The sequence below is a fragment of the Hylaeus anthracinus genome, unplaced genomic scaffold (genome assembly GCF_026225885.1).
Source record: "Hylaeus anthracinus isolate JK02 unplaced genomic scaffold, UHH_iyHylAnth1.0_haploid 4, whole genome shotgun sequence".
In the NCBI taxonomy this organism is placed as follows: domain Eukaryota; kingdom Metazoa; phylum Arthropoda; class Insecta; order Hymenoptera; family Colletidae; genus Hylaeus; species Hylaeus anthracinus.
In genome coordinates, this window is record NW_026535289.1 from 4,796,223 (window position 1) to 4,817,916 (window position 21,694).

Below are 21,694 nucleotides of genomic sequence, written 5' to 3' on the forward strand. Positions count from 1 at the left end.
ATATATATATGTATATATATATATATATATATAAACGAATTTCATTTTTATATTTATTATATAATTCATTATACATATTTCTTGTCGTTCATTGATTCTTTAAAAAAATGACAACAAAAGAATAGTTTAATTTCAAAGTGGCTCCATGTCATATAACTTATCTCGCAATATTAAAAAACCTGTTTTCCGCTCGGCACCTTTAATGATACGATCGACGACTGTGAATCGATCGAGAATTGCCATTACACTAACTTTTTTGTAACATCACGCCGTTAATAAATACTTGATAGCGTAAATCAATAAATCAACTGTATATATGATAACCATTTACATTTGAATACCTATGTATTTTAATTAAATCCATAAAATAAAAGCAAAGATAAATGTTATTCCACGATAAATATTTCACTTTGTATAAATGTAACGAGTGTCCTAATATTTATGGCTGACAGTGTACACGGTATTTCTACCAAATCCAAAACACAAGTTAGTCAGATTATTTCCACTATCTTCCTCCGAGGCTCGATCGTCTTGCGACCGACTTACTTCCATCAGGAAATCCCTGCCTCCGTTTCGCCGATAACAAAGGTCTTTGATTCAATTGCCATCCTCAATGCCTTAATGCAACACTCCCGTGGTATCCTTCCTCGACAAAGGAGCCTGATTCGAATACGTATCTACGCGCAGCACGTCTATGCGTTTATAATGTCGATTAACCGCGCCAAAATCCTTGGATTAGACGCCTTTCGGTTGGCCTTTGTAAAGACCTTTGGAACTTCTTTAGCTTCGGAGCAATTATCGTCGTTTGATGCCAAACACTATGTTCTCGAGCATGAAACACGAGAATTGTTTGTATCAAACAATTAAGTAAGATTTTATTAAGAATTAAGTAAGAAAATTAAGTAAGAGGAGGTAATCTTTATTTTTATTAGCAGTGTCATTAGACTCTTTGCTTTTGGATTGATTTTTGATATTTGAATTTATAATTAAGCCATTCGATGGCTAAGAGGTTTCAGACATATTGCCAGTTTTGTTTCAAGCAAAGAACTGTATGAACGATTTTGTCGAGAACGAGTCATTTTTATTTGATTCTTTTAAATAATTATATTCTTATTTATATTGTAATCTTTTAAGTTCTAAAGATAAAAGTAAACGAAAAGTTGCTTACGTGTCCCAAAGGTTCGTGATAAAAGGTACCAAAAATTCTCTTCCCGAATGTAACATTTATTATTCATCACGTTTTTCGACCTAAAAATTGACAACATTCTATCCAAATAATAGATGAAGAACCATGAATACTTAATCTTTCATTCGGTATTCCAAATTGTTGTTTCGATAAGAATTTCGACCACCTCTGATCTTGCTTCAGGAATAAATCAAGCCCACAATGCATACTTAATCTGCGATAATAAAAAGCAAAGTAAAGGTCAGGATCGGATATGATCGCGTAATAGCGAAGAAACTTCCTGTGGAAAGTTTACGGGAATCGATTAACGAGCACAATGCGATATTACAAAGTTTATTAAACTGGCGTTAGAGATACCGTTAGCTTGTTTCGCAGGAAACCCGAGAACTTTCTGGCTTCTTATTAGATCGCGATGGGGCGTGTCGGTTTCTCGTTAATTAAATGATAAACGCAGCCACGGATTATTAAAGGACTGTATCTGGTTACGTTCTACCCTCAGGCGACGTTAACAAGTGTTTATTCGCGGTATGACGTTACAAAAATTGCATACAATGGCAGTTCTCGATCGATTCACAATCGTCAATTGTATTATTAAAGGTACCGAGCGAGAAACAGGTATTTGAATATTGCGAGATAAATATGGAGGCACTTTGAAGTTAAATTATTCTTTCGTTGCCATTTTTTAAAGACTCAATGAATCATGAAAAATATATATAACGAATTATGTAATGAATATAAAAATGAAATTCGTTTGTATATATATTTATTATATTTATATTTATTATGGCTGATTTATATTTGTGTTAGATTTCATTTATTAAAATGGTGTGTCACGTCGTTATTAAGTGACTATTTACAAAGTAAGTATGCACCTTTGTGTATAATTTGTGTTGATTCAAATATTTCCTTGGTTCAGATAAGTCACATTTCTCATAAATTCATCATTTTTCACAGTGTATATATACCTCATAAAACACGATACTAAATACAGTAAATATAGTCACAGTTTCCAAATACATTTATAACTTTAATTAGAATCAATCCACCGAATACAATCTGTCCACAAGAAGAATGAATCTGGCGATTCGCATAGACTTGCCACTCTATTGAAATTTCATTTCGCGCCGTAGAGGGCTGCATAAACTGAAAAATTTATTTGAAAACTTAAAACCTCTTATTTAATTTAGACAAACGTCTTCAATAGACATCAATCACATATTATCATAGATCAAGTAAACTGAACGTTCCCAACAACACACAGTTGCCAACATCTCATCAGGACAATCAAGAAGCTACAATTCAACGAATAATCTGCAATTAATAATTTAAGATTATAATTGCAGATAATTGCAGATTATAATTGCCAATTATATGTAGAATAAGTCGCAATTTTAAAAGCATGTCATGATCTACAGACCAGGTCCATTCCTTCCGCTTGTAAACAGTACAACTGCATTAAACAAGTATCTTTAACAGCCAAAAACGAAGTTTGTCCATCAATGACGGAACATGATCCCTATACGCAAAACAGGGACGTTAATGCGCAGGAGACAGTTCAACTTGCCAAAGGATATCCCCCGCGTTTTGGCGGGGTTTCAAATTTTCTTACAATTGCGCGATTTCTCTGTACTTCTAGCGGCTTGCTTACGAGGCAATTTAAGTCGCCCCGCGGGATTCGCGACATTTTCAGGCGGATTTGCAAGCTTATTACCGGAGTTACCGGGATATAACGCGACCCCAACGTTAACTCCGGTTGTCAGTGTTCCAGTTTTCGAGAGCACCGCGATTCCTTTTAAATTTTCGCGTCGGCGGTGCTTGTAAGTTTCAACTTCCCTCGGATGCCAGAAATTGTCCAGACACTGTCGTGCATGGCAACTCTCTAGCGAAGTTTGCATTTCATTTGTTTGGAATTATTGGATTACGACTATAAAACGAACGTTTACGAGGGAGCTGGAGGTGTTCCTGCATTCACTCGGTTTGAAAACGCTCCTGCCACGTCTTCTACGATTAATTAAACACGCTTTGGTACGTTGGCAATGTCGAATTGTAGCTTCTAGAATCTAGATGATCCTGATGAGATGTTGGCAACTGTGTATTGATGGGAACGTTCAGTTTACTCGATCTATGATAATATGTGATTGATGTCTATTGGAGAAATTTGTCTAAATCAAATGATAGGTTTTAAGTTTTCAATTAAATTTTTCATTATAAATATAAACATGTGTTATTTATGTACATATTTACATTAAAACATTCAAGAATTTATTGTAGAAATGTGTCTTAATTAAATGATAGATTCGTTGTTTCCGAACAAATTTTTCATTGTAAGTATAATAGAATTTGTCTGTTTTTATGAATTTCTAATTCCTTTTTCTAAATTCTTATAATTTCAACCTTGCCAACCAACAATAACTTTATACCGGTTCGACTAGCGAGATTTTTACAAGGGTCTTCTTTTGAAGAGCATTCGATTTCCTACAATAATATACAATCTCACAATATTTCTGTTGTTTCATTCTCAAAATATAAAAATAAAAATGCAAAACGATTTCTTTAGTATACATATCTCAAGTGGAACAATTCGAACTTTGTACGGATGCACTAAATTTTCAGTTACTTTATTTTTAGTTATTCGAAAGCATTTAAAATCCTAGAAGCGTTAAAATTTGAGGGAGACTCTTTTAAGAACCACCCTAATGTACGATACATCGAAATGATCTAGGAATGCAGTAGACTCGCAGTGCTCGTCGACTGCGGTCTGTCGTGGCCCGCCAAAATACTCCGAGGTTAACCGATAAATCCTGGGACACCATGTGTATCTTACCCATTGTGTCCAGCTACGTATCCCGGCTCCTGAACACTAATTTGTCGCCGAAGGCGTAACCGGTACGTACAACATTTGGATAGGTTACGCCACATACGTTTCCCAGCGTGGAACGAAACAGCGAGGCTACAAGACTCGACCCCCCGAGTAGCTTAGTTCAAATGACATCCGAGGCTGAAAGCAAACTAATCCAAGTTTTAGTCACCAACACGTACAAGGGGCACGTAAAGTGGAAACTGGAAAGCATAGGTGCTTCTCACGGGCGTCGACTTCGAGTGAAAGCACGTGGTAGCGTGGGTGGAGGGGATACCGAACGTCGAACAAAATTGCACCTGGGCAACTGACTGGAAGCACTTAAAGCACGAACCGGTGCCCGTCCAATCCGTGAACGTGTGACGTAGCCGATTATCGAGTGCACCTGCTACGTTCCAGAATCGATCTAATCCTCTCTCTTTCCATCCGGAGGATGGACACTAAATTCTCGCTGAAAATATTTATTAGATCTCGCGTCGGACTTTCTCGACCGGATGCCACCGTAGGATCTAACCGTCCTCGTAAAATTAGGGATACGTTCTAGTGTGAACGTCGAAAAGGAGGACTTCCTTTAGGGAATTTAAAAAAGGAAAAGCATGAGTACATATCTTTTAAGATAGACAAATATTTTCTTCTTTTGTCATTTTATTATTGTTATTATTCCGAGGAAACTGAACTATCTCGTGAACCATATGTCTGGAACAAAATCAGATCTCTTCTTACAGTCTACACGCGTGGCTATGCCATGGCGTCTACTCGAATTATCAAAAAATAATAAAAATCGAACAATTGGCATATATATATTTGTAAATTTTGAAGAAATATTCCAGAGGAACATGTTTTTCTTGTTGAAGAGTGCTAAATATAAAATGTATTTGTTAACCAACACTGTTCATACTAGTAGACACATCAATCGCATGACAGATATTAGGAAAAAATTTGCTTTTCTTTGTTTCAGACAAATGGGTCACGTGATATATAAAAGTAGTATAAACTGACATCAAACAAATGTTTGTGTGCCTTTTAAAATATGTATTGCCAAATTGTACATTTTTTATTTTATGACATATATTAGGTAGATTGAAAAGTAATGTCGTTTATTTTACATTAAATTTAAACTTTCCAATAAATTTCTATCTTTAGTTCATTATATAATCGCTCTCATTGCCAGCAGCCTTTTGTCACCTAGTGTGCAAATTTTCAATGCCAGAAAAATCAATGAGCTGATAAATGATAAACAAGTATTTAAGATGGCAAAAACGACATTACTTTCCAGTCCACCTAATAGTTTCGCTATTTTTACACTAGATCCTATCCTTAAAGTGAGTGTATTCTACACGTTGTCCTGCCACGAAGGAACACGACCGTAGCAATGAGGAATGTTTTAATGTAATTGCGAGTGAGGGCTCCAGCGATTCACAAAAGACCACAGAATTTTTTAAAATCAAACAAAAATTGATTTGATTAAACGTCTATAGTACCCTACCCCCTTAAGGCACCTGTTCCCGTCCAATTCGTGACTGTATGACGTAACCGATTATCGAGTGCACCTGCTACGCTCCAGGATCGATCTACTCCTCTATTTTTCCATCGAGAGGCTGGACACCGAATTTCCGCTGAAAATATTTATTAGATCTCGCGTCGGAAGTCCTCGAGTAGATGACACCGTGGAATTTAGCCGCCCCATCGTCGTAAAATTAATAAAAAAAAACGTACTTGCCGGAACGTCTTCGTTCCCGTTTCTCCCTGTTATTCTTACATTTTCCAGGCTTTCTTCGGACGTTTTCCCTGGCCTAGCTCTGATTACTGCCTAGAGTCGTATTTTTCCCTGAAATGAAAATTTCTTCCTCGATTGGAAAACCGGATCGATTACACTGACTCGAAAACGGGCCAATTTAGGAAGAATTTTCAAAATGTACTTTAATCTTTAACAAATGTTGTGCGACGCACAATGTTCAAATTTGAAAGAATCGATACCGTTTGGGTTGTGTTATGTATGATTTGTATTTAAAAAGATGGTAAATACTACGAGATACTGGAAGCAACATTTTTGCACAGGTGAGGATAACGGTATATGTACTCAATTAGGCAGGGTTATATTTAGTCGGATTAATTAATTATAAAAACAATCTGTCTTAGTCTGGCCAGGTATGTACGTATACTGCGCAACAAGCTGTGAGTACATTCATTATCTTAAATGGATTTTGTTATTATCTTTGGATCTTATCGACACCTTCCTGTTTATATTTCTATCTATCTTATCTTTACCGTGTACTTTATTTTATTTTAATTACCTAAATAAACATTCGACAAATCGTCAAGTGAATAATTCCTAAGCCTGTTTGAAACAATTAAATTAAAACTATTGAGGATACACTACTCAATAGACACAAAATTTACTATACTATGGATCATTATTAAAATATAAATTATAAAACATTTTTTAGTTTGAATTTCGCTCCAATGCACTGTATGACTTGGGAATTATATGAAAATGACATTAAAATTGTAAATTAAATTACCTGCATAAACATTAAATAAAGTTTGAAACGAACAGCTTCTCAAATTTATTTTAAATTATCGAAGAAAGGTGTACGAATACATTCTACACCCACTGTAGAATAGTTTGAATATAACGTAAAGTCAGATGAACATTGCAGTGATGGCACGACGAGTACGAAAAATTTAAAAATAAAATTAACATGATTATAAAATTTATCATTGTATCTAAATTAATACAAGAATTAATTTAATAAAAATGTAGAATACACTATTCAATGGGCTCAAGACCTGTTTCATTAAAGATCATTAGAAAAGTACCATTTGTAACCACTTTTCAGGTTGAATTTCGTTCCAATACACTTTATGGCTTAAGAGTTGTACGAAAACAACATTCAAATCTTCGCGTCGCCCTTTTAACGCGCTAGTTCAAAGGAACGTCGACGAGCAACTACTCTCCGCGCTCATTTGAAACACAAATCAAGCGGAATAATTGAATCAACCGAGGCTCGTTGAAAGTTTACTCACGGCTGCGGATTAGCTTTTCGGAGTAACGGTTCGTATCGCGCCGATTAAAACGAACGCGATAAAAATTCGTGCGCGATGGACGTAGATCCACACACACACATACACACACGCATAGACACAAAAAACAAATATTACTCAAACGTTCGTCCAAAAAAATTGAACTAATGCTCACGAGGTACCGTCAATCTGGGGGATTTCCAATTGAATCGATCGATACGGATCGAAGCGAAACGAAAAACCGGTTATTCTGTCGAATGTTGCCTTTTATCGAAACTGTTCGTCAATCTTCCATCGTTTAACTTCAAACATTTTTTTAATAGCTTCGGGTTAAATCGTTTTACATTTTAATTATGTTTTTTTCTTTTGACACCTGCCCTCTCTATTTCAAATGTTCACCGTGTAGTGAAATTTTACCATGTTTCCCTCCAGTGATTTTGAACAGTTTTAACGTGTTTTCCTCGAATGTTGGGAATTTTGTCGAAAAGACAGGACCGTGATTATTGTTTTTATTTTAAAATCTTCTTAACACGTTTATCGCCACTTCACTCATGTAATTGTTTAACTTCTTCGGGGATATTAGCACACATGTGTACAATTAGTTTTTTATTTACTTATAGTATGGAAGAGATCAGTAAAATTGTGAAAAATATGCGTAATTCAATTTCTCAGTAATATTGCACATGAACGTAACCAGACATTTGATAAGTGACTTGAATCGATATTAATTTGAATTTGTATTTATTTTAAACAAAATAATTTATCTTTAAAGAGATTAATGGCGAGGCTCATTGCAAGATTTAATTCAGTAAATGAGGTGCCAAAGAAGATGAATTTAATTAAGATTCCGTAAATTCGGATGAGATTACAAAAACCACTATTATAGTTTCCAATATTATTTTCAGTGTACATTGTATAATGTGTACCATTACATAACGTAACGTATTTAATCAAAATGGTTTTCGTTTTATACAAAACAGAATCAAAATTTGAAAAGAATCAACGGAGAAATTTGTTAGGCAACAAGAACAAGGAAAGTGGAAAAATGAAAAGAGGGATGAACCAACAAAGAAAATGATTTTGTTCTGAACAAATGCAGCCTGAGCGTTAATTCAATTTCTTTCAGTTCAAAAATAACGCAATCGTAAGAAGAAAATTAATTGTAAGAGTTCCTCGAGTGTATCGTGAAAATTGTCAAAAATAGTTTGATGGAAAAGGGACAGAGAGATCAAATATAACATGAAAGGAAATCAAAATTAAAAAGGACCAGCGAGAGGCTTGTTAGCTAGTGAGCAAAACAATGGAAGTGGAAAAATGGTCAAACGGAGCGAATCGACAGTGAAAGCGAGAATGAGTAGAAGAAAGGATGTTAAAAAAAAAAAGAGAAGCGTAGAAAGAAACGGGTGGAGAAGAATAACGATAGCGAAAGAAGGTAAACTCCAGGAAAGATAATCGGGAGAGGTTTTAATCCTCGAGTATGCGAAAGTTAAAAGCGAAAGTTGACGGGTGATATAACGAGGTAGGGAACTCGAAGAATATAATTGCCGTTCCGTTAATTACTACGGTCGTGCGGAGTGGCGCGAACGTTTTACGTAATTAACAGTTTTAAAACGAGGACGATGTTCTGAAATTTCCTTTTTTTTCCAACTCACTTGCTTTTTAACTCGACACAGAGAACAGGTACCGTCCAATGAGGTGCGCTATAAGCAGGACACGTTAATCGCTATTTTAAGTAATTCGAGGAAAGCACAGGTCTAGGATTTGAGGAAGAAGCCATCCTAGACGCGTGAAAAGTCGTAGCTATATGTAACCATCTTTTTTTTTTTAAAAACAATTTGTTAAATGGGAAGATCTGTTTGCTGAGAATATTATACATATGTATATCAAAGAATAAAAGAATAATTTTTATTTGGATATTTTAAGTAAAATAACGATTGCGGAGTCATTACACAAATCTTTTCTTCAGGTATGGTTAGATGTGGAATAAAAAAGTCAAATATTTTCATTTTCTACAAGATATACTGTGGAAGTATACACGGAATTTTCAAAATATCAATTTCTATAAGAACGGTATACATTTGAAAAGAAAATCTCCTTTTTGGCACAAAATGTAGAGTAGAAAATATCAGTAGCAAGAAATGTTCTTACCTTATCGTAAAATCCATATGTTAAGTCCTCTATGAGTAAATTAAATTAAGTTCTCTAAGTAAATAGTTTTCGAAATAAAAATGATTAAATGCAGCTACAATTTCCACGCATTAGAAATGGTTTCCCTTCTTAAGGGAGGTCACTCAGATATATGTACTATCAGCAATCGTTTACTATCGACAAAGTTTTAAAAATACGTATTCTTATAGTTTTCGACGATGAGTTAAATGATATAAAATTGAATTTAATAAGAAAGAAGTTTTTGTATAATTTTGAAGAGAAAAGTAATCGTATCAAAAAATTCATACCCTTATTCGCGTTTCCTTTCAAAGAAAATGTACAAAAATTGGTATGTATATTTGAAATGTAGACTTTTGTATTTTTAAACATGGTTTCCTTTTATTTCTATAATTATTAATTACGATTGTCCACGTGACACAGATTGGGAAGCGCTGTTCAGGTCAAACCCTTTACCCCTTATCCTCCCTAGCCCAATTTCTCTTTGTCCGCCACTTTACAACGACCTGTGACCGCGATTACGTTTGTTCGAGGCATGCCACGAAATTTTCCCGCGTTATTTGCGGCCAGAAGCATTTTCACAGCCGCCACGTCGAACGAGCGACGCGTCGGTGAATTCGTCGTTAAGCGTTTTCAAAAACACAATGGTCCCCGCGACCAGGGTCGATGATAAATGTACGCAACGAGGACGCGCGTGGATCGAGGCCGGCTGTAATCAAGCATGTAAATGACACGTTTGCCTTCGAGATTTGCATTAATTTTCACTAATCGTTTCTATACACACGCGTGGGACTCCCGTAACGAATCGTAAATTAATTACTTTCCAAAGACAAACGTTATCGCCCCATTTTAACCCATCGACCCTCCATTAGTTGAATCATCGTTTCTTCTCCAAATATTCGAAGCACGGTTATTCGTTGGTTATTCATACGTTCATCGATGCGATACAAACAATTTTTGTTATAACTTTCTTTCATATATACAGCCAATTTCCGTTTAAACTAATAGATAAATGTGCAATACAATAAATAACACAATATGTAATCGAGTGACACATTTTACCGTTAATTGTATTAAATTTTTATTTATTAAATTTACTGAAAGTGGCCTGTAAACATGGGAAAAAGATTTAATACAAATTATTTACTTCGTGCATTAATTACGTTCTGAACGTAGGGATAAAACAAACAACTGTGTTTACAATATATAAAGCAGAAATAATATTTCGTGGAATATATGGACGGAATCGAATGGTACGTTTTAATGATCATTGCATCGAATTTTTTATTTATAAAGTATTCTGCGAGTCACCTATGCTTTAATGAAAATACTTGAATTGAGTGTTGATGACATTCTGAATAACTGCGCTTAAAATATGTGAAGAGGAAATAATAATTCACGCAATATATAAATGTAATTAAACAGAACGTTTCGCCAACAATTTTAGTTATCAATTTGCTCGCCAGAATTGGGCAAAATAATTCGAGATACATATTTCCAATATGATTTCATCGAGATTTCATTGCCTTGCGATTCAACGTCTGATTTATTTTTCATCTAATGCTCAACAGAAAAAAAAACGATGTGGATCAGTTACGATGAACAAATTAAAACGTTTGAATAAGAAATGGATTCTGCTCCGTCCAAGCGAAACTTTCCCATTGCCGGCAAGATAATCGTATTAATTTCTTCGCAATCCAATACGCAAGCATTCGGTTTTAAGCTTCCGGCGATACCCCTGCGAAAACTGTTCCTTTCGTAAATCAAATTATCTCGCGCCGAAGTTCCCAACTGTCAAGAATCCCTCTCTTGGTTCTTGATTCGCGAAGAATCTAGAAGAAGGTTAATTAGAGAACCAACGATCGTCAGTGTTACAGAGCAAACTGTGCTAGGTTCATTTCTACGCTTCTGAGCGCGGAATATTGAAAACGAATCTCGCCAACTTGGAAGAATCTCTCGTGAAACGATTAAAGAAAAGACGAGCATGAAATTACGCGAAATTTAATACAGACGGTATTAAAAAATCTCTGAATTCATAATTGAGAAAGAATTGCGCGAATTACTTCGACGAAACACACTGTACCAAACATAATTCGTTAACCGAGTGGAGAATATAGGGTGAATGGATTATTCATGATAATTTTCTAAGGAAAGAGTCAAAGGGTATAGACAGGGAGGTATACTGCTTTCTATTATATTTTCTACAGGGTTTTTTATACATTAAAATATAGTGGGGTCTTTTGTATTAATTAAACTTCCTTTGTACTCGTGATAAAAGATTTACTTTGGCATTTTCAAGCAATTGCGTTTTCTCTTTGTCCTACTGTAATTTCTTTGAAAATGAAAACCTTTGGAAATGGTTAACGTTATACACTTTAGGATATACCTTATGGAGTATAGATTCATGTTTTGTAATGAGAATTCTGTATAATGTGTAATTTGCATATTTAAAATTCCCAAAGTTTAGCTTTTTGGTCGAGGAACTTTAAACTGAAAATTTCCATTTCGTTATTATTAATGTTACAATTTTTATCAATATTCATAAAAATGTTGTTTTAATTTAAACGAAATAGACTTAGCATAATCTTTTGCTGCTAGACCACATTTATGAAAATCTACTTGCCAAAATAACAATAAAATAGTCTAACACTTTGTTTCAAGAAAGCATCGGGCGATATTTAGCAAGTTCAAATAGGGAACTTTCTTGAAATGTATATCATTCAAGAAATGGAACAAAAAAAATACGTTTTCATTGTCGTTAATCAAGCGTTCATAAAATTGGAGTACTTGGTAGCGTTTCAGATAATAGGAGTTCAGCAGAAGTTCAATAAACCGAACATTGACGAAAATTTCGTTCCGATAACTGAACTTCAAATAAATGGAATTCTACTGTACTAAATATGAAATTTCAAACATTAACCCTCTCAGCAACGATTTTTTTTCGCGCTTTTCTTATATCTTTAACTGTACATCGGAAATAACATTATCGGAGCAGCCAAACAATAAAATTTTTAATCCCCTTGTTGAGGGATTCTGTACCGAATAAGTTATTATCAAATTTTTGTTCTTTTTATTATTGATAGTAATCGTAAGTATGAAAAACGACGTTGCACGGATGTATTCGACTAACTGAACCCCGCGGTTTCACCCATGTGGAATACTATCCTTATTCTATATTGTTCGACCGACTGTTAGAGCTGACTCTCATCTTTTCCGTAACCAGAGCTGGGTAAAATACATATTTTAAATAATAAACAGCGAATAAATATTTTATTTCGGACTGTGCAAGTATTTTTAAGAATAAAATATTTTATTTGTTATAAGAAATGTTTAAGATAATATTTCAAATAATATTTTATTTGAAAAACACTGCAAATATTTGTGCCATAGTTCGGAATATTTTATTTGTTTAATTTATTATCAACAGATAAAATATTTTTATTTTACTAAATTATAGTGTAAAAATATTTATTTAAGTAATCTAAAAAGAACGAAGTACTGATCCTCTGAATTATAAACATACATTCAATGTAGTTCTTCAATGTATACTTCTATTAAAAATCTTTAATAAGAATCTTCATAAAATGAGTGATGGAAAGAGATATTCTTCAATCGTAAGAAATAGTTTCTCTATCTGTGTATCATATGTATACAGTTTATTTTCAGGTTAAGAACTATGGAAAAGTATTCAATTTTATGCTTTATGTTATTAATATGAAGCATATTTTATTTTATGTGTTAGATTACCAAAATAAATTATCTTATTTTACGTTTTACATTATCAAAATAAAATATTTTATTTGCTGAAATTTTATATCCCATTTGAAATGCTATTTTATTTGAATTCTGAAGAATTTATTATTTAAAATAGTATTTAAAATATTTTCTCTTCAAATATTATTCACATCTGTCCGTAACTCATGTTTCAATCAATATTTCTGTCTATCGTGTTGCCACCACTTCATTTACAAATACTGAGATTTCAAACTGAAAACTGAAACCTTATAGCGTAGCTCTCTATTACTAAAGAAATCGCTCATCACCCTACATACAAACAAATTTGATCTCTTCGTAATATTTTTTTTTTTATATGGATTTATTTTACGTCGCATATACTGCATGGTAATTAGCGACGAATTTGATTGGGTTTCTGGTGGTGCTACTACTACTGTAGTAGTTTGGTGTCCCTGAGGTAGTTGATGGTATTTTGCATATGTTCCTGGAATGTTAGAGTTGTTTCTGGATTGTGGTTATACTTCCTTCTTTGTTGATCGAATTTGCTGCATTCGTATAGTAGGTGGTGGTCAGTTGTGATTTTCTTATTGCAGGAGTCGCAGTGGGGAGAATTCGTTTTCTTTAATATGTATTCATGTGTGATTTTTGAATGTCCAGTTGAAGAATGTCTCCATCTAGTCATTATTATTTTTTCTCTTCTGGTCATGGAGTGTTGAGATGCTGTTTGGTAAAGGTCGTGCGTTATATTGTGAGTTTTTGTTCTTTTGTTGTTCCCAATTTTATTCCATTCTTCTTTCGATGTGTGTTGTATTCTTGTAATCAAGTCTTGGCATGGGATTTCTATTTCATTATTTGGAGTCATGGTTGTCGCTTCTCTTGCAATGAGGTCTGCTTTTTCGTTGGCAGTGATGCCTTGGTGGGAAGGTACCCAAGTAATTGTTATGTTTTTGTTTTTGTTTTTGTTTGTAACTTTAATGGATGTTTCCTGGATTTTTTGAATGATTTCGGAATTATTTTTTTCGTTTACGTTCACTAAGGCTTTAGTACACTTATGGAATATATAACGTGGTTTTGTAAGGGATGTGTAGATATAAGGTTGACAGCTTCCAGTATTCCGTAGGCTTCAGCGGTAAAGATAGTGGTAGATTTAGGTAGGCTTTCTTTTATTTCGGTGTTTTCAGTGATGACAGCATATCCCACTCCATTCTCCGTTTTTCATGCCTCAGTATACATTTTATTCTTAGTAATATTATTATAGATAATATAACGTATTCTGAGCATCGCCGAACGTGTTAAATACAGATCGTGGCCTCGACGATACGCTGCGAGCCGTAGGTCAAACAAAACAATCTCGTAAGTCCCGAAGAACTTCCAAATCGGGAACTTGCCGAACGTAGAACGATTTCCCGAGGCTATCGTCCGCCTCTGGGCGCCCGGGGGTTTTGCGTGTGCACGTTCACGTGGAAACCGCCGACGGACCGTTCGTGTTGGCCCAACGGGAACCGAAACCGCGATGCAGCCTGCAGCCGCGGGCCTCCAACGACTTGGCCGAAGTTGCAAACTACGGATTGCATCGCCGCTGCGGTCGTCCCCAGCTACCGACTTAATTGCAAGTAATGCCTCGCGTCCCGGTCCAGACAGAAATTTAATACCAATATCGCACCCGGCGATTACGCCCGGGCGTTGTTTACGGTTCGAAACCGCGTTTCTTCGTAACATGGACACGTCAGACTTCGTTCGAACCGTGAGACAATTTACACTTTACTAGTGCATCAGTGTGATTGATTTTGAGAGGTGGAAAATGTTTTGAAGTAACGAGAATGAATATTTAACTGTGTTGACGTCAAGGGTGTTTGTTAGAGCGGATTCGATTCTTCGATTGCGTTGGAAACGTTTGGTCTGAGGAATTTTTAATTTTTATGAAAGGACGAAAGTTCGATGAAAATATCTACTAAACAGAAACCACGATCGGGTACTGCAGTTTGAAATTTTTCTACAATTTTACAAATTTCGAAAAGAATGTTCGATTTTCTATTTTATCGATACTAATAAAGTTATTTGCTATTTTAAGAATTTTAATGTAACTCTTTTTCAGTTTAAAAAATTCTAATAAAGTCCTTCTTGAATGACATGAATTTTAATAAAATTATTGTCCAATTCTAAGACTTTTGAGTTTAAATTCCTTTTAAGGGGGTGAGTTAATCATAATAGGGTAATATTGAGCCTCGCATTTGTTTGTTCTTGAATATTTACTTCAACCGCAGTAAATGGAAATAATACAAACTAGTTCGTCCCGCGGAATTAAAAAATTATACAATTTGAAGATGAAAATTGGAAACTGGATACTTCAAATTGTACACGTCACAGATAAACATCCTTTGGGATTGTTGCTTTCATCCTTAATTTGGAAAACCAGGCCACAATGCCACCACTATTCCCTGAAATCCAGCGTCCTCATGGGCTTAGGATACATCCATTGCTATCGACTACCAGGTAGAAACTCCAATTTCTCAAACTCCCAATTAGAAAACACGATTCCCCAACTCGTAAATAACTAAAGTTGAATGCAATTAAACTCTTGATTAATCTGTACAAACGTGACCTTATTTTTATGCCTTTCAGCTTCATTTTATCCTTGTTGAGAATATATACGTATCTGTTTTCTTAATCATGTGTTTGTGTGCCTGGGTATGTGTATGTGTTTGCGCGTCTTGACCATATAAATATGTATTCTTTTGTTTTAAGTCAATCTGTCTCGACCCGTCTGTAGGCAACGTTTTGTCAGAATAAATATACGCATATATTAAAACCGTAACAATCCTGATAAATCTTCATAATTAATTTTTATATTTAATTTTAAATGAAAGACATTAATATAATCTAAGATTAACTGGCCTAAGGTTATATAGCTTATTATAAAATACCATACCATCCGTATTCTGTAATTATTAATTATATTAAATTCTGCTTTAAGCTATTCTATGTACATCTTCCAACTTTTGTTGTTTATTATATTACTGTTGTTACACAAATTTCATCATATTTAGAAGATCGTAATTCAGAAAATTGCAACCAACTGTCTACTTTAGAAAATATAGTGCCTCAATTATATTTTCTATTTACTTATTCATGGTCAAAAGCAATTCATAATACCGAAAGTGTATTTATTGTAAAATATCATACCACCCATTATTTTATAACTAACGGTCCTTTAATTATTGTTATACAAATTCCATCCCCTAGAAAAGATCCTAATCCAAAAAACAAATTTTGTCTACCTCAGAAAATATTGTACCTCGATTATATTTTCTGTTCGTTTTCTCCTTTTCAAGATCAGTACCTAATAAATCAGAAAAAGCTATTCATTCTATTTATACGAATTTGAATTTCATTTCACTCACAGCAGAAGCCACTTAAATTCGTGAAATTATCCGAATGAAAAAAATTACGGATGAATGCCGTTCGCAAGCCCTTAAGACCTTCGCTGGCACCGCGTTCCAATGGCAGAATGTTACAACAGTTTCTGGTTAACATCGGTTGCTGGACTCGAATGCTGCAATTCGTGATTTTCGATTGCCTAATTCCAGGCCGATATACACCAACTGTGCATTGTTCCATTATCGTGTAACAATGCGCCTCGCTGGACCTCAAGCGGCAGTTTCTGTTCACGTCTTTGTGTGTTTCGCCTCGAATATACAGGGTGTAAGATTCTTGTATTACAGACTAATACCTCTGAAACCTTCAGAGATGGAGGCAAACGTTATTGCTTTCTGTTCTGTGTAAAGGGATATTGTTGTTGTTCAAATTAATGTCCAGCAATTATTTTGCAAGATAATGTAAGATTTAGTAATTATGTAGAGAAAAATGAATAATTCGCTCTGATATGTATCATTGATATATTGTCAGGAAATGTAAATATTTAGAATATTTAATGGAAGATTTTCATAATAAAGTAATGTACAAGTAAGTACTTCCATCACTTGGCTAATTTATAATTGTACCTAGGTACAAAACTAACTCTTTATGTAAGTTATTTAACATGATAATAAATGTACAAGAAGATTGCGAGAACTGTGTGGATAATTAATATTTTTATATACGTATATGTAGTTTTTCTTAAACACAATTTACTCAAAGTATCCAAAGACTCGTGAAACGAAGCAGTCATACTTTAACATCACTAAAATCTTCATCAAAGTAATTTAAGTTCTCTACAAAAAATAAAGGGATCCTTAACACACGAGAATGGTATCAATATATTTACAGCAAAATACAATTAACAATCCTAGGCGAAAATAAAATATAAAAAGAACGCGAGGAAAAGTATATAATAATCCAAACCAACATAAAACTACATTTTATTCTTCTTAAATAGCCCAATAGAATTCTTCAAAAAAATTGAACGATACTATTCAAGAGAACAATTAATTACCCTTCCCATAAATAAATTACGAATTCCAAGTAACATTTAATCGAAATAATATACCTAATCGTAGGATAGAATAAATATTGCGAATCGTTCCACAAAACTTGTAATCGTCTTCTATTATCCGAATAAAATTCGGCACATCTATTCTCTTGATTCTTATTTTGCACCCTGTGTATACGAAACTGAAACGCTAACAACGCAAACTTGATTTCTGGGCTGAACAGACTTAGCCGGCGTCCTCTGCAAATTGAATTATCGCAAGATCCTGTCAAAGATAACTCTGTTCCGTGAGTCGGATGAACGTAGTTCACGTGCATGATGGACAGCGAGATCTCAGTGGAGGAGGTCAACGATAAGTCAGACCACGCGCGTTTTACGACGCGGATTAAGCATGCCACGTAACCCGCTGAAAAATGTCGCGTCGCTTTTTGGTTCAGACACGAAAACAACGCTTTAATACCCCTCATATATCGCACCTTGAAACAACACCTGCGTTTCCTACTGCGCAGAAATTAAGGGTTATCTAACCCTTTGTATTGCCAATTAAATTAAGGGGAAAATTAGGATGACGGATAGTGTACGAAACAAAGGAAAATACAAGCGATAACCATCATTAAGGGGGTATCCTGAATTAAGAGGTCCAAAAAAAGCGGTTTTTCGTGAATTTTTTTAGAATGGAAAAAAATAATTAATTCTATCGAACTTATTATCCTATTTTCATACATATTTTAGTAGTCTGTGCAAATTTTTTCAACAAGAAATATTCAAATTGAGTCGACTATGACGCACATTTGTAGAGCACTTCACAATAAAATCCTCCTATCGGCGGGAAAGATGCAGATCGTAATTTTGGCTTGACACAAAAAAAAAACCAAAGAAATTTTCATTTTCATACATTTTTCTTGTATGTGAACTAAAAGAATTCATACAACAAAAATTTTAAACAACTTTTTTATCAAGTTAAAGTGATTTTTTGCACCCAAAGAACTCGTTCTTTTCTTCAAACTTGCATATATATATTTGGGTTTACTAATATAACTTTAATATTTCATAAGTACACGTTTCTTCATATATATGTCGAATTGAATAACCTCCTCCTTTTCGAAGTCGGTCAAAAAGAATCCCTTGTATACCGTCCTAAAATCTTCCTGAACACTTAACAATAATTAGTTTTCAATAATAATTCAGTTAAGTGTGCCAAAAAAGTGAATTTATATCTTGTGCTATACATACATACCACTTTAACTTGAATCATGAAATAAACGAAAAATTTGACATATATGTATTGTAATAATAATCGGATTTGCTGGCCACATCTCCGATTGTTTCGAAATTTTGCATGAGCGTAGAACATCGAAAAATATTTCATACGAATTTTCTTATTTTTGTCAATTGTCATATTTAGGGGGTTTCATCCCTCGTAAAAAGAAATGCAAATATACATTTTTCCTTTCAAACGATTTTCATGGAATTTGGTATACTCAGGTATTTGGGGTCGCTGATTACGAATCTGAACTCAAAATTAAAAACTTCAAAGTGCAAAGTGAGGTCGCGCGTTCTGATGATTAATTTTTTTTAGGTGTTTTTCATTCGCAGCGAAAGTCCTTAGCAAAAACTGCACTGCGCTATAGTACCTAGCTCTAAATTTACCGAATCTTTTTTGCAGTTAGTTTTCTCCTAAATTTAGGTCACTTGAATAACGAAAAGAAGAATGCAACTGCTTTTTCCTGAAACCTTTCGTTAGCTTTAATTAAGCGCAAGGTGTTTCGTTAAACGTGGGCGTAACCTCAGAGCGCAAAAATAATAAACAAGTTTATTTAATCAGTTCTGCCCAACTTTGTTTCCCTACTACAAGCCGTTTTTAGAGTTTTGGTAATTCTCATCTCAAACTGCAACAGTGTAACTGGTTTTAGTTATTTCTTCTGCAATGTGGATGGGTTTGTTATTTGCGAGTAATTTTATAATTTCTATTTATTCTTTATTATCATCTATTTTTTCCTCTATAGGTTCATCATCCGGGAATTAAACGTACAAACTATATCACATTTTCTATTTGTTATTTAACAATCTGAGTATTCTTTATTTATTTCAAACGTATTGTCTATTTACTCACACAATTTATCATTCATATTAAAATCACCAGTGACATTCATTCCTTAAATGTACCAAAAAAGAAGTTTAACAAGTTTATGTATGACCTATCCTTTTTAATGTCCACATACGAATGTAAAACTTCACACAATCTTACTCATATGTATAATATAGAACTAGTTGTTATGACACGATTTATGTACTAATTATAGAAAATAATTAATTAAATAATACGAAGTATAAATCATATTATTAATAGATAGAAATATCCATAACATTACATATGGATCTATGTTTGTGATTATTAACATGTTATTTACTAAATGATCCTAAAAATATTAAATACAAATGGAGTGCACCATTTAGTCTTTTACTACTTTCCAGATCTCATCCTTTTGTATAAGTTAAAAATTTAATGAAAATTAAATCTTCCATTGTGAAAATACCTTAAACTCAACTAGGTTTATTAAATATTATTGAAATATTACTATCAATGTGAAAGTGCCATAAAGGAGAGCACAAGGATAAGCAATAAGGGGACGTTGATTTACTTCTCCAAATATAATAGAGAAAAATCTAGATGCAGAAAGTGTTGCCCAAGCAACTGCAATCACGGCAAGAAGTAATCCAATGAAGCCTTTCAATCTAATAAAAATATTTAAACAAGCAAGCCCTACAACGGGTAGTAAACAGTATCCTAAAACAGATGCTACAGCAGACAATGTAATATTACTGTTAATATTCATTAAGGACAGAAGAATATACATTACTATGAAAGATATCATAGCTAAGCCGTAAACATAACCGAAATATGCCTTCGTGGTAGCTATCGAAAGAAATGCAGCGAATGCTAAGTAAAATATAACCGGACCAGCTAAATCGGAATCCTCTAGCAAATAATTTACATCATCGATTGGCCCTACTTCGTGAAACGGATTTAAAACAGCCAATGTTTTTTGCATTATTCGATCGATATCTATGCCTAATTCTTCTAAGAGTGGTGGTTCATCCTCTTCGTCTACAAAACCATTCGAACCTACGTTTTCATAGTCAAAGCGATACAAATTATTCCATGAGTTTATACAAAGTAATCGTATCATATTAAAGATTCATTTTAATTGTTCACCTTTCGTAAAATCACTTTGACTTAACATTGCACCACTTTGACTGTACTTTAGGTAGCTTTCATGCGTGCACGAGAAATAACTCTCAATCTGTTGTTCATGACTTGTCTGGAGCTCGAATTGTTGGTTAGGTTGCTCCGAAACTGGAGATTCAAAGTTACATCGGTCTAGATAATATTGTCTCCAATAATCTTCATCACCCATATACTCAGACATTTTCGCACTCACTCTAACCCACAATTACTTGTTTTTATACAAAACTTGTTATCTCTTTTAGTGTTTATATAACCACTTTAAATGTTTGACACTGATCAGTAGCCCCCTGGGTACCAATTCCACTGCAGTTCTCGCATGAACCACGTGATGGCGCAATCTGGAGGACACTGGAGGACATTCAAGAATAATTAGTCATTTAAATTCAGTAAAAACTCTTACGCTGATGTTTATAATAAAAACTGTTAACGAAGGAGTTGTAACTTTTACTTTTAAATTAATGTTTTTGCAGTTTCGTTGATGATTATAAAAATGTATTAATATGAAACCTATGATTGTTAGAGACATATTTAATAATAGTATATAATGCAATCATTATACCTAGTTTTATTTCCAAATACGCGGTTTTGAAATTATTCATATAAATTACAATATATATGTCGCAGGGCTAAATGATAAAAATAGAGATTTAATCAAATCCCTAAGGTAGATGATCAATTCACGTGAGATGTTAAAATAACAACTCCGTAAGGTCGTTTTCCTAAAGAAAGTAAATGATTTGATCAAATCTCTTAACTGTTTTAACAAAAAGATGAAATAGTATGACTTGATCAAATCCCCTAACTGTTTTAGTATAAAGATGAAATAATATTGTTTAGATATTGAAAGTATTTATTTAGTATATCATGCGTTATTAAAAGTAGAATAGGTAATATAACAATACTCATAGAAACATCAATTATTTATTCGAGAGTAATTAGCAAAAGAAATAGGTAAATGCCTGTGAAAAAGTAACGTACATACTTTGTAACTTGAGATGCCACAAATCAACAACGTGTTTTAATAAAATTGAATGAACGTATTTATTT

General features: G+C 33.9%; 2 protein-coding genes across 3 annotated transcripts in view; one reads left to right on the top strand and one right to left on the bottom strand.

Annotated features, from left to right (window-relative positions):
- LOC128894563 (dipeptidase 1-like) overlaps positions 1-21,694 on the top strand; it is a 756,062-nt gene that overhangs the window by 657,761 nt on the left and 76,607 nt on the right. The window lies entirely within an intron of this gene.
- Positions 18,438-20,967, bottom strand: LOC128894576 (protein YIPF5-like). Its single transcript, XM_054156412.1, has 2 exons — positions 20,615-20,967; positions 18,438-20,524 (listed from the first exon to the last, which is right to left on the bottom strand). The coding sequence occupies exons 1-2, from the start codon at positions 20,826-20,828 to the stop codon at positions 19,962-19,964; spliced, it is 777 nt and encodes a 258-aa protein (XP_054012387.1). The 5' UTR covers positions 20,829-20,967; the 3' UTR covers positions 18,438-19,961.

What these genes read in the sequence shown, in the direction of transcription:
- LOC128894576 (XM_054156412.1), bottom strand. Translation starts at nt 20,828, where the DNA reads ATGTCTGAGTATATGGGTGATGAAGATTATTGGAGACAATATTATCTA. An exon ending in TCAAAGTGATTTTACGAAAG is followed by an intron (nt 20,525 to 20,614) that starts GTGAACAATTAA and finishes ATGAAAACGTAG; the next exon opens with GTTCGAATGGTTTTGTAGAC.